This window comes from Magnolia sinica, chromosome 7 (genome assembly GCF_029962835.1).
Source record: "Magnolia sinica isolate HGM2019 chromosome 7, MsV1, whole genome shotgun sequence".
Taxonomy (NCBI): domain Eukaryota; kingdom Viridiplantae; phylum Streptophyta; class Magnoliopsida; order Magnoliales; family Magnoliaceae; genus Magnolia; species Magnolia sinica.
The window spans coordinates 84,303,849-84,318,582 of record NC_080579.1 but is presented as its reverse complement, the minus strand read 5'-3'; the positions used below and the strand labels follow the sequence as shown (position 1 = coordinate 84,318,582).

Here is a 14,734-nt window from a genome sequence, read left to right as displayed (position 1 = left end):
CCCCATATCGCCATTTAACCTTCTCATGGTCTTCTGTTGAAGCGCCGAAATAATGGTGTCAACACTCAAGGTTTTATTTGCAGTACATATCGTGTCTTTAAATGACTCATAGGACACCGGAAGAGAATTCACCAACATACATGCTTGTTCCTCATCTTTGATCACTTCCTCCATATCCATCAGTTTGTAAACTAATTTATTAAAGTTACTGATGTGGGCCTCTAGATCTCCACCCTCTGTCATCTTAAAGGTATACCACTGTAGCTTCAAGTGTAAGTGATTTTCAAAGAATTTTTTCGCATAGATATCCTCTAACTTTGCCCATAAACTAGCCGCAGTTTTCTCCCTCAAAACATTGTAAAGAACCTCATCCGTGAGACATAAACGAATTGAGGATAAGGTCTTCATATCAAGGGTATTCCATTCATCATCAGTCATAGTAGACTTTTTCGGCTCAAGAGCACCATCCTCACCTTGCTTGGTTAAGGAACTGATCATCTTGATCTTCCATAACTCAAAGTTATTGTTACTTGAGTATTTCCCAATATCATACCTAGTACTTCCCATTATTGCTAATACTGCAGATTCAAATCTGTACCCCAACGATTGCTCTAATACCACTTGTTGGGGATTGGGCTGCGGAATCACATAAAAATGGATCTAGGATAGCAATCCAACAGCACCAAGCAAATATAAGAGAACACAATGATTTAACGTGGAAAACCCTTTCGGAAAAAAACCACGGCACAAAGCGACAGAAATCCATTATGAAAACATAAATTACAAAGAGAAAAAACTTACCCGATTTAAACAAGCTTGAATCTCACCATTGCTACACCTTTTGCAACTTTAGAACCCCTTCTAGAAATCCTTTAGAATACTTTAGAAAGCCTTAGCATTGTTTTAGAATAACCTTAGGAACTCCTATATATAGATGTGGAAACTCTACTTTCGCACCGACTTGGAATAGTCCGAAAACCGCCTCAAATTTACGCAGTCTGCATAACCTTCGACTAGTGAAGCCAGAGCTTGGGATAGTCGAATGGCCCTTCGACTAGTTGAACCTGTCCTTCGACTAGTCGAATTACTCGGAAATTCCACAATACATTGTTGCTGGACTTTGAGCCGAACTTTTTATAGGCTAGTTAAATTTCTTCGGATTTAAGACATATGTTAACAACAGAAACGACTAATGACGAGATTGATCGAGTGATGGCATTGGCTAAAAAGTTTTTAGATCATTTTGAAAATGCTAAGAAAGTTCAAAAAAGTTTGATATGAGATTGGACAACTAGATTGGTAAATAATCTACAAGGAGGATCCACAAATATACCCACGATTGGATAACAATTTAAGAAAGATATTTTATAAAAGTATTTTATTATATAATTAATGTTTAAAATAACGTGCTTAGATTCATTATACTTAGATTGTTTACTAAAAATAAAAAATAAAAAAGATATTTGTCAAAAGGGATTTTGACATATAAACTCCTATCTTTTGGTCTATTACCATAGAAACCCTTCACTTATTTGGCTTCTTGAAGCTGCTCGTGCCTTCTACCGTACCGCTTGATGATCCAGACTGTTGGTCTATAAGGCCCACCACCGTTTGTGCTACATGTGAGAAAAATTCTGCTGATCAGAGATGGCTATCGTTCAAGTGAAGGTAATTTAGCAACTGCTTTTGTGGACCGTTGGTTGTATTTCGCTTGTATGGACACTGTGATTCCGGTTGAGTATTCTACAAGGAGATCGTCTGTAGAGGGACCTTCTGGATGTGGTCTGGATGGTCAGATGATGGATGCTGAAAGGGAGAGTAGCATGGACGAGCCTCCTTAACGTTTCTCAGTTGTAAATGCAGTTAGCAGTTCGCACCCAGGCATGCATATGGACCAAACACAAGAACCGCACACGTGAGGACTTGGAGGGGCGTGTGAGAGATCCAAGACGTTAATCAGGAAGGTCCCTTGACAAGCGCACCAAAATTCGAAAATGAGATGGGAGCATTAATCAGATGAGCAGCTCATGTACACTGACTGGTTACTGTTAGTTACAGCCATTTTATGAACGGGTGTGGCCCTCCTGATGAAAGGACCAGATATATTTTTGGGCCATTAATGTCCAACATGGGCCTAACAGATCGACCATCCGGATCCATTACACGCGTTTGGTTATGGTATGGATGGTATGTGAGTGCTCTCGTATGACTGCTCCCGATTACTAGGATCTTCTTTTCCACGTGTGAAATCTCCACCATTTTGAATTTAGGCCACTTATCAGGGTGGGTCGAAAACCAAGGCAGTCAATCGTCAAGGGGTCCACACATGACGATATAGACCGTTTGATCATCTTTACTGAACAACCATTTCTCTCGTCACCAGGGCATATTCCTGGTGGTCCCCTCCTGATGAGAGGCCGCCAGGACCAGATTCCGCACGTGCTACACACGGGATCAACCTTGCCGCACACGAGCGGGACCGTGAATAATCACTCAAATGAAAGATCATTTCCAATGATTGTTTGTGTACAATGCAAGTGTGGGTGGGCGTTTTCTTATTCTTGTTAGATATCTAATCGTCAAAAACGCTCATCTGGACGGATAGGATGGTCTAACTGATGCAACTATCAGACCATGGCCCATCCGCAGCACCAGATCAACGGTCCAGATCTCATACACGTCTGCACACACAACAACACGTCACCTTATCCATATAAGACCCATTTCGAATAGCCCAACGCCAAATCCTTCCACAGAAACATCATCGCTATCCTTTCGGTTTTAGCCAGCTTTCATTATTTCTTCTGATGTTAGAAATGGGAAGGTCTGACATGCAACTAGCTTCGTTTGGGGCCCACCGTAGTGTATGTATGTCATCCAATCCATCCAACAGTATTGCCCCATCATGAAAACATGATGGTCCAAAAATAATGCCGATCCAATCATCACGTGCGCCACATGATAGAAAGCAATGGACCACCACCCCCCAAAAGCCTTGAAATTCAGCACCCCAAAACATTGATGGTTTGGATCGGCATGGTTTTAGGGGTTTCCCACTTTTATCATGGCCATGTTAGACTGGTTGGATGCCATACACACCATGGTGGACCCCACTCCCCAACTAATTGCATTTACAAGTAGCTGTAGGTGAGACATTCCCATTGGGAAATTTCTGGCTGTTTTGGGATCTCATTTTGCACAACCATTTATCTTGCTCCCGCATCCCTTTCAAGTAGGGCTGCAACTTCGTTCGAATTAACCCAGACCCGATTGACCCAACCCGAATTCAGGTTACATTGGGTCAGACTGTCAAGGTCCTTGGGTTGACCCAATTGGAATTCGGGTTGGGTTCGGTTAGAGCAAATTCAGGTTGGGTTAGGTCAAGTTGAGAATGGTCACATGTATTTGGGTCCGATTGGGTCTAAAGAGAACTCATGGTTGGGCACCTCAGGTTGGAATTCGGTCCAGTTGGGCGGTGGGTCGGGTTCGGGTTGGCCCTTAACTGGACCCAACCCGCCCAAGTTGCACTACTACTTTCAATGTCTGATCACATACAGTGCCAGATTGCCTTACCATGACATCTTTACAGCCAACAAGCATGCTTGCGTTGGAAATCAGTACCATGAAAACGGCATGCACCATCGTGAAGTTCCCTTGGGACAAAATCATGTCATTCTGCTCATCAGGTGGACCACACCATCGGACTAAATGGACAAGGGGCAGTACAGCCCTCCCCAACATCCAGATGTTGCAACTGGTGAGCAGATCAGCTACTAATCTTCATGGTGGGGCCTACTGCTTTCATGGTACTTATGTTCCAACACGGGTTTCTCGTTGGTGGGAAAAATGTTAGAATACAACAAGAAGTGGCATCGCTGCCTGTACGTGATCACTCATCATTCCATTTGAACATACAGGTCTGGGGCCCACAACGCCGATCTCCCCAGAATGCATGTTGTAGTATAAATGCATCAATCGATAGCGAATATTGACCCATCCCCTTAACACGAATACCAAGATATGCTAAGAACTCCCATCTGCAAAACAAGCCCCAGAACCATAGTTCAAAACCTCAAAAACTCCACTCTAAACTCGTTGTTTAAGCGGGTCAGGTACACCCAATGACTGGACTCAAATTGACAATTAAATTAAGAAATGTTTAGATTTATAATAGATGTTTAAAATGGTATGAGTAATATATATATAACAGAAGAACGGATCATCCTGCAGCGTCCCAATTTATCCTTCAACCACATCAAATTATCTCTTTCTTCTCTTGCCGGCAAGCAATGGTGGAGGCATCCGAGGAGCCTCACAAACTCAACTTCCTCATCCTGGAGGTTTGCTCAGCAAGAACGGGTCCAAACAACTTCATTTCCGATGTAGTAGAATTTAGAGACCAAAATATTACTTCCCATAGAGAGGCGAGCGATTCTCGGAAATGCAAGATGGGGGCAAAATCAGCCACTCTCCCCACTGCTGATGGAGAATCCAATCCCCGTGCTAAACTCGGCTGTTAATCTGAATATTCCCTTCCAAACCCATGGTGCTCTATAGAGAGAGGACCAACCCACCCACCACACACACCACCAAAACATCCATACTTCCCTACTATTTTTATTTTATTTTATTTTTTATTTTTACATGCTGTTACAAACCAGTAATTGGAAGTGGTCAGTTGTACATGTTATTCTGTTTACATGTATTTAGGCATGTTTGCAAGTGAGGTCAGTAGTTGGTTGTATTAGTTCCTTATTTCATGCATGAGTCTTAGGTAGTTTCCTTGTTTTAGTCCTAGTTTCAGGGAAGACATCCCCACATCCGTGTAGTGGGAAAAGTTGGGTGTGTAGTGGGAAAAGTTGTAAATAAAGTCTACAAAAACGGGAAAGAAATGGAGGAAGGACATGAAGTTTATCTCCAAACTGCTATCTGCAGCAGGGATTGGATCCCTTTAACAATCCTATAGTCTTTTTTTCTCTCACCATTGGTCGCCTAAAGAAGACACCTAAATCCATTCCACTTTCACCTCGTCCCTTCACTCGATCCCACGTCCACCGCCAAAACCCAGGTCGCAACATTATGGTATCAGAGACGGGGCCAATGGAGCATCGAATGGAGAGTCTAGAGAAGGAGGTCAGCACACTTGCTGCCGGCCAAGAGAAGATCATCGAAAAGATGACCGAGCTCTTCGCAACTTGGTCGTCGAGGTGGGAACCCCAAGCCAATCTGCAAGAATGGGGAGAAGCTTCTCAACCTCGCAACAATGGGGGGGCCTATAATAGCTCAACCAGTACGAGAACCTCCATTAATTCCGGTGCTCCGAAGCTAGTCAAGCTCGACTTCTCGCGATTCAACGGTAGTGAAGATCCCACAAGTTGGATCTGTCGGGTGGAGCAGTTTTTTGAATTACAGCGCACCTTAGAGGAAGAGAAGGTGGCACTTGCTTCCTTCCACATGGAAGGGGATGCACAAATGTGGCTGCAACTTCACAAGCAGACTCATGGGGCCATGAATTGGGAGGAGTTCAAACAAGGAGTACATGTAAGGTACGATCCTACAAAATTTCAAGATTTCTTTGCTGATTTGATTAAATTGAAGCAGTTTGGAAGTGTTAAAGAGTACCAGACACAGTTTGAACGCCTCCTCTCACGAGCGGGTTAAGTCACCCCAATACAGGAGGTTAGTTGCTTCATCAGTGGGCTTTGTGACAACTTGCAAGCCGATGTGAGGGCGGGAAATCCCTCCACACTGGAAGCAGCGATTGGCCTTGCTCGCTTGTTTGAAGCCCGAAACCAAGCCATTCGCCGACCACCGGTGCTGGAAAACTCCAAATTCAAACAGGCCCTAGCTCCAACACGCACCCCACAGGCTTCTCCAGTTAAGCGCATGACACCGAAAGAAGTCAAAGAAAGGAGAGATAAGGGCCTTTGCTTCCGTTGCAATGAAAAATACTCCCCTGGCCATCAATGCAAACGCCTATTCGTCATTAAAGCTTGCTGGCCCGAGGAGGATGAAGACGATGGAGGAGAAGGGTCACAAGAGGTCGAAGGAGCCAGTGAGAGCACGCCTGAGATCTCTTTCAATGCAATTTCTGGAGCTCATATTCCCCAAACTATGAGATTGAAAGGTACATTGTTTTCAACACCAGTGAAGATTTTGGTGGATTTAGGGAGCACACAATTTTATTAGTAGCACTCTAGCTGCTAAAGTTGGGCTCCAAGCGTTGGAAGGGAGGCCATTTGAGGTGGCCGTAGCAAGTGGGGAACGGTTGATCAGCCTAGGCCGGTGCAACCAGGTCCCACTCCATATCCAAGGTACCCCACTTTTATTAGACTTCTACTTGTTACCCTTAGATGGATATGAGATTGTCTTGGGTACCCAATGGCTCAGGACTTTGGGTCCCATAATCTGGGATTTTTCCAACCTTCAAATGCGTTTCACAGTTTTGGAAAAAGAAATCTCATTGCAGGGTTTAGCATCTCCACAAGACAAGCTCGTAGAAAACTTTTGCCTGGAATGAGTATTAAAGCAGGAGCACCCAGGAGTGGTCTTACTGCTTAATGCAATAGCTACTCCACAAGCCAAGGCAATCGACAGCACCCTCCTTGCAATATTAGATGATTGTACAGAGGTCTTCTCTGAACCAGTCGGTCTCCCACCACCGCGCCAGCATGATCATCACATCCCACTCCTTGCTGGGACCGAACCTGTCAACGTACGCCCATATCGGTACCCTCATTTTCAGAAGACAGAGATTGAAAAATTAGTGAGCGATCTGCTGAAATCAGGAGTCATACGGCCTAGCACGAGTCCTTATTCTTCGCCTGTGTTACTGGTCAAGAAACATGACGGGTCATGGAGGATGTGCATCGACTATAGGGCTCTCAACAAGCTCACCATAAAAGACAAGTTTCCAATTCCTGTGATCGACGAGCTGCTGGATGAATTACATAGTGCTCTCTTCTTTTCCAAGCTAGACTTATGCTCTGGCTATTATCAAATTCGAGTCCACCCTCAAGACATCCACAAAACAGCCTTTCGAACACATAGTGGGCATTATGAATTTCTAGTCATGCCATTTGGCCTGACAAATACGCCCTCCTCTTTTCAAGCCCTCATGAATGACATCTTCCGCGATCATCTCCGTAAGTTCGTCCTTGTTTTCTTTGACGATATACTGATCTATAGCAAGACATGGGATGACCATTTACAACATTTGAATATGATCTTTGATATTTTACGAACTAACAAGCTATTTGTGAAAAAGCAAAAGTGTCATTTTGGTGACACACAGGTAGCCTATTTGGGCCACATCATTACTCGCCAAGGAGTGGCGGTAGATCCTGAGAAGGTTGCGGCTATGACTAATTGGCCCAAGCCGATTACTCCCAAAGCGCTTCGAGGTTTCCTTGGCCTCACCGGTTATTACCGTAAGTTCATTCAGGACTACGGAAAAATAGCTGGACCTCTTACAAAAATGCTAAAAAAAGATGGGTTCGCCTGGTCCCAAGCTGCTGAGGAAGCTTTCAAAAACCTGAAACAAGCAATGACAAGGGCACTGGTTCTAGCCTTGCCTGATTTTTCTAAAAACTTTGTAGTAACATGTGACGCATCTGGGTCAGGAATTGGCGCTGTCTTATTGCAGGACAAGAGACCGATAGCATTCTTCAGCCGATCTCTTAATGGGAAGAATCTCCTCATGTCAACCTATGACAAGGAGATGCTTGCACTAGTCTCTGCGGTCCAAAAATGGAGGCCATACTTGCTTGGAAGAACTTTTATTATCCGCTCAGATCAGTGAAGCCTTAAGTACTTGTGGGAGCAAAAGATCACCACCCTTGCACAACAAAAATGGCTCTACAAACTGATGGGGTTCGATTTCACCATAGAGTACATACAAGGGGGAGAAAATGTAGTGGCGGATGAGCTATCCCGAAGCAACTACGAAGGAGAGGTTGCAGCTCTTTCTTCTCCCGTTCCACGGTGGATCTCAGCCATCAGAGAAGAAGTTACATCTAACCCCAAGCTCCAACGACTAGTCCATCTATGCTTGGCAGATAATGCCATTGGCCCATGGAGGTTTCATGAAGGTGCGCTTTTTTCTAAAGATCGCATTTATCTTGCAGATGACTCCCCACTCTTGCAGGATATACTATCTCAGTTCCATAATAGCATACATGAAGGATTAGTCAAAATACTCCAGTGCTTGAAGGCGGTGTTTTACTAGACCGGGCTTAAGCAACAACTCAAAGAATTTATCAAGAAGTGTGATGTCTGTCAGCGGAACAAGGCTGAGCACAGACAACCGGCTGGACTTCTCCAACCTCTTCCAATCCCTACACAAATTTGGTCGCACATTAGCATGGACTTCGTGGAGGGACTTCCACCCTCTCAAGGCAAGTCAACAATTTTTGTGGTAATAGATCGCCTATCTAAATACAGTCATTTTGTTCCATTGAAGCATCCATATACGGCTGTAGGGGTTGCTCGTGTTTTCTTTGATCAAATATTTAAGCTTCATGGTATGCCTGAATCCATAGTTTGTGACCGAGACCCAACTTTCACAAGTGCGTTTTGGAAGGAGCTTTTCCAACTGCATGGGACCCAATTCAATTTTAGCTCCCCGTACCACCCACAAACCGACGGGCAGAGAGAGGTAACCAATCGCACCATGGAGATGCATCTCCGCTGTTTCAGTGGAACCAGGCCAAAAGAATGGATGCAATGGCTGACATGGGCGGAGTATTGCTATAATACAAGTTGGCATTCAGCGATCAAGAAGACTCCATTCGAGACAGTGTATGGCCGCACCCCTCCAACTTTATTATCTTATATTTTCAGCACTGCAAAGGTACAAGCTGTGGAAGATGAGTTGCTTCATAGGGACAAGGTACTGAAGGGGTTGCGTGAGACCTTGAAGAAAGATCAGTCTCGTATGAAACAAGTTTATGATTGGTCCCACAGAGAAAAAGATTACTCTGTAGGAGATTGGGTCTATCTTAGACTCCAACCCTACAGGCAAGCTTCCCTTGCTCTCAGGCGAAATATGAAACTCGCTCCCAAGTATTACGGGCCATTCAAGATAATAGAGAAGATTGGTTATGTTGCTTACAAGCTTGACTTGCCAAAAGATTCAAGGATACATCCGGTGTTTCATGTTTCATTGCTCAAACCCAAGATTGGGAATGCTAAGCAGGTGATCGAACAACTTCCCGAAGTAGATGAAGAGTCTCGAATGGTTCCAAATCCTCAAGCAATACTAGACAAGCGCATAAAAAGAGAGAAAGCTGAAGCATTGGTGCATTGGGTAGGTCTATCTCCTGCAGATGCCACGTGGAAAAATCTTGAAGAATTGAAGATGAGGTTTCCAAAGATAGGCCTTGAGGGCAAGGGCTCTTTTTAAGGAGGAGAGGATGTTACAAACCAGTAATTGGAAGTGGTCAGTTGTACGTGTCATTCTGTTTACATGTATTTAGGCATGTTTGCAAGTGAGGTCAGTAGTTGGTTGTATTAGTTCCTTATTTCATGCATGAGTCTTAGGTAGTTTCCTTATTTTAGTCCTAGTTTTAGGGAAGACATCCCCACATCCGCGTAGTGGGAAAAGTTGGGTGTGTAGTGGGAAAAGTTGTAAAGAAAGTCTACAAAAACGGGAAAGAAATGGAGGAAGGACATGAAGTTTATCTCCAAACAGCTGTCTGCAGCAGGGATTGGATCCCTTTAACAATCCTATAGTCTTTTTTTCTCTCACCATTGGTCGCCCAAAGAAGACACCTAAATCCATTCCACCTTCACCTCGTCCCTTCACTCGATCCCACGTCCACCGCCAAAACCCAGGTCGCAACACACGCACACACACCCCACACACACGCGCTAGTGGAATTTCACCACCTATGGATACTCGAACCCTTGACCGGGTGTTGAAACTCCTCGGAGTCTACCACCCGGGCAAGAGTTCCCTACTATGACCAAATGCCATAAGGAATCCTCCTCTACCTCGAAGCACCATAACCATTTTTCTAATAGAGCTAGATTCATGTTATCTAAATCCCTAATACCAACCATTCCCTCCTTGTACGGCTTGCACACCTCTCGTGTAAATGAATTTCCCTCATTGCGTTTTAGGGTTTGTGAGAAACTCTCCCTTCAAATTAAATTGTGGAAAGGTATAAGCTTGTTTGGTAGTGAATTCCCCAAGGTACATCCCTTCTCTTCCTCTTCTTCGAAAGATATTTTTCTTCTTACATCCTTCATCTCTCTTCTTCGAAAGGTATTCATATTCTTCTTCTCTTGTCTTCCTCTTTTACTTTCTATTACAACCTTCTAAACCCTAGATCCTTTGAATCCCTAAAAACCTCATTCTTAAATTTTCATCCATTGAATCCAAAATCCTAATCAAAATCTGATTTATTTTTTTTTCGTTAAACTTTCCCAAAACCAGAATTTTGCTTGCATCATTATCTATCCACGTGGTTGTTGCACTACCCACAATAGATTGAAAGTCCCTACTTCCAAGTGGGCCACTCTTGAACTATTTTATATTTTCATGCACCACGTACGTAAAAACCTAGGATCTTCATATTATAAATCTGAATTTCTGAATCTATTACGAGGATATGCTTGATTTTATATGTTGATTGCTGAAATTAATGTGCAATTGATCTCCCATCTTGCATCCTAAGATAGTTTCCATCATCCTGCATCATGTATGTTGTAAGTAGGAGGTTTTTTTTTAAAAAAAAAAAACTTAGTTTATTGTTTGTACTTTGTTCCATTTATTATATCAAGTGAAGTAACTCATCAAGTTATCACTAATCAATAAAAATTTTTATATTTTTAACAAGTTGTTGTTATTTGTTACTTGTTACTGAATTAGAACTTAAAAGTTGACTTAGTGTAAGTGTGTAACTTGTTGATTATTATACTTATGTAACTTAGTAATTACAGAAATTATAATGAAATAGATTGTTCAAAAAATTTATAATGAAAGAAATAGATTAAAAAAACAAAATTGGACCACTTCTAGTAAATAAATAAAAAATTATTAATTTTGTATATTTTTTTAAAAACATTTTTTCCTATTTTTCCCCTTTTTTTAAATTTAAAATAAATAAATAAAAATCATGTGTGATCGCATAAGTGATCAGACAGCTGATCGCATACACCATTTGACAACATTGCCTCTATCTCTATGATTTCAAAGCGATTGTTCATTTAACAAGTCTGAAAATAGCTTCTCCACCTTTCGTTAATTTCATTGTCCTTGACTAGTACCTTCTGACCATTACTCTTGGTACATCTAACATGATCTAGGTCCCTACTCTTCCTCTCTCTCATTTTTGCAAATATTGGTAAAATATCATAAGAGAATACCTTGCTGAGATCAGAACAGAATCTAAAACTAAAACATATTATTTTTCACAGCGAGACTTATCAGGGCTGTAAATAAGACATGCCCCAGCATCACAAGCTACCATCATACAATATAATTCTCGCTTTTTTCCCTCTTCTTTTATCAAATCCTAAAAGCAGAGAAATCTAGGTGCACATACCTCCAGGGTTGTTTAGGAGGGGGTGGTGAGGAGAAATTCCAATTCCAGAAACAGCCATAAGGCCCAGCAGGATGAATATTCCAGAGAACTTAGAATAATAATACACATACTTCACATGGATGCTCTTCCCATTTCAGCTTCCTAATTTAACGACACTTGTCCATCCTGAGGTAGGAGTGCGGAATGTCAGGCGGATGATTCTGCAATGAAAGCCAGTAGGTACGGATTTTTAATTAGATGCAAGGCATTGAGTCTTGAAACATGCATGGATAGACAGATTTCCATATGATGCATGCACATATTTCTTCCCATAGAACCAAGTATTATATTGAAATCTATGTTGGAATTAATGAACAAGGACATATCACCGACAACCAGTTGTGTGCTACAAACATTATATGCCTTTCACATTTCTGTTTCTAATTTTCCCTTCACGGTATCATATTTATAAATGCTTGTGAAAACGTGTGGTTTAGGTTAAACTAGAACCAACAGTAGGTGCATTGTTCACTATTTCACTTACCTCGTTATTATCACAATCAAATGAAAATCATAAAAGCATGACACCAAATCTTTATGGAGGCGGATGAAGAAGATGAGGGAACGCATCATTCAAACATAAAAGATAAGGGAACACCCACCCACACAATTAAAAATAAAAATAAAGGTGAAGCAATCCTAGATCAAGAAAGATAAACTGCCCTTGGGGAAAAAAACTTGGAAGTAATGGAACAAGAACATGAGAAAACAATGAAAGAGGAATGACGATCCCAATGTATCGAAATATGAATAGCATGCTACCCATGGTTTGGACACTATGGATTGAGGATGCTCCAAAAATCTCCATTCTTGGAGGGTCCTAGCCATGGAATTATCAGCCTATTGTTGTCATTTTCGTCTTGCCTTTCTATGTAACATCCAATTATTAAAGGATTGGGATCACTTGAGGTAGATTTTAAGGCATCTGCTGTCCAAGTCCAAGTTGGGGCTCATCTCCAACGATTTGGAATACACACACACAAACAGAGAGAGAGTGGATAAAATTCTAACTATTTTAATTGAAGTTCTATATTAAAGTTCTAACTATTTTATCTTCTGCATCTGCTGTCCAAGTTGGGGCTCATCTCCAATGATTTGGAGCACACACACACACACACAGAGATTGTGGATAAAACTCTTAACTATTTTAATTTCAGTTCTATATTAAAGTTCTAACTATTTTATCTTCTTTATATGCACTCACATCCTGTGCATATAGAGTCACTTTTATTCCACGGTGTGCATTATTGCTTACCTGGATAGATATTTAGGCCATTTTAATTGAACTTTTGAATTTTTATATTACTTATATACAAGATATTTACACATGCATATGCACAATCATAGCCATCTTCTGCTCTGGTTTTTAGTAGAATGTGTCAAACCCAAACTTCTGTCCTCTTTTTTTTTTCGGCATTCCATTTCTTTATTTTAGTATTATTATTATTATTATCATCATTATCATTATTAATATTATTATTATTTTACATTTTTCTCTTGAGGAGCAAAATATATCAACCGCATCGTTTAGTATTTTGCTTACTATAGGATCTTTGAGAACTGCATTACCTATTTGGAGAGAACGCCCATGAGATCATTTGAAGAATAGCATTGTAGCGCTGGAATGCTCACTTTTGCCCTCTCTATAAACTCCACATTGTGCTCTTGTTTTACTCTATCTTCAGCACTGTCCACATATCCTCTATTGTGGCCGAGATCACCTGAAGGTGCTTCAATGTCATCAACTGCGAAACGGCTGGGAATAGAGGTTCCTTTACCAACAAAACCAAGATTCCTCCCCGGTCCTTGATCAGACAATGTGCCCGTTCTTGCGCCATAAGAACCTGGAATCTCACAAACATTGGGAACAAGCCCTGGCATTCTTGTAGCAGGAATGACTTTCATGGCAGCATTCTGCACCTGCCAACCTGTGCGGCTCTCAGGAGGGACTGAGCAAGAAGACATTGATGGTGAAATTGATACCCCTGGGATTGAGTAGCCACTAAGCACACCTGCAATCTTGAAGTCATCATCTGGGAGTTGTCTGACACCTAATGATGCACTACTTGATTGAGATGGAAGTAGGCTGTAATCGACAACAGTACTGCTGCTAAAGCTGGAGTTTTGATTAATGGAAACAGGATGGTTTCCTGCTTGGAAACCATTTGATGACTGAGAGGGGACCACGAGGCACGAGGGTTGAACATTGATAGTGTGGCTGGCTTCCGGCAACAGGGGCTGCTGCTGCAGTATCTGTGCCAGCATGTCACTGTTCTGAACATTTAACCCTCCAATGTTGCCAGTAGGGCCTGCTGTACCAAGGTGATTAGGCGGCCATGTTGTGAATGCGGAAGAAATATCCTCAGCGGATAGGTTGGGTTGAGGAAATTGCTTGGTTGTGTTGGACTGGCATTTTAGCAGAGGCTGACCAAATGCCACCCCACGTTCAATGGGAATGCACTTGGGACCTTGTAGAGATGCTTGTAGAAGGACCGGCTGGTCCATTCCTGGCAACACCATGCTGCTTGTAGGTCGGCCAAAGAGCTCGGCTTGCAGGGCAGCTAGTGCTTGTGGAGGAATTTGGCCCGAGGCAGCTAAAGCTTGGAGATCGAGCCTGCCTAGTGAACCCAGTTTCGCATTTGGTTCCATGGGCCCACAGAAGGGGCTAGGAATTCCACCCTGGTGTTGAGCTACTCCACTTAGTCTCTTCAAATAGAGTCTGAATTTCTGCAATTGCAATCAGAGTCGAAAAAATGTGAGCATAATAAACTAACATTATATTTTAAACTGCAGAAAAGATAAAATTTTGATCATATTTTGATGCAGAACAAGAAAAAAAGACCAAATAATGCATGGACAATACTAAGGCAGGAAATGCAGTGTGCGAGCATAACCTTGTGCTATCATGAACTGGCATAGAGTATTATGGACTCACATGCTTAGGTTGCAGTGAGCAGAAGAACAGCTCCTCTGAGAAATTTTATTTAAACATCCGAGAATTCATGTGTCTGAGCATAACCTTGAGCTATCATGAACTGGCATGAAGTATTATGGCCTCACATGCTTAGGTTGTAGCAAGCAGAAGAACAGCTCCACTGCGAAATTTAAGTTAAACAACCTAGAATTCATGAGTGGCTGCTTGGATT

The 14,734-nt window shown here is 42.2% G+C and overlaps 1 protein-coding gene across 1 annotated transcript in view; it reads right to left on the bottom strand.

Annotated features, from left to right (window-relative positions):
- Window positions 1-11,349: 11,349 nt before the first annotated feature.
- The window catches only part of LOC131251580 (two-component response regulator ORR21-like), a 38,349-nt gene continuing 34,964 nt past the window's right edge, over window positions 11,350-14,734 (bottom strand). The window contains exons 5-6 of the mRNA XM_058252352.1: window positions 13,158-14,315; window positions 11,350-11,749 (exon numbers count right to left, since the gene is read on the bottom strand). Coding sequence (XP_058108335.1) covers window positions 13,158-14,315 — 1,158 coding nt within the window. The 3' untranslated portion in view covers window positions 11,350-11,749. The remainder of the gene's footprint in view (window positions 11,750-13,157; window positions 14,316-14,734) is intronic.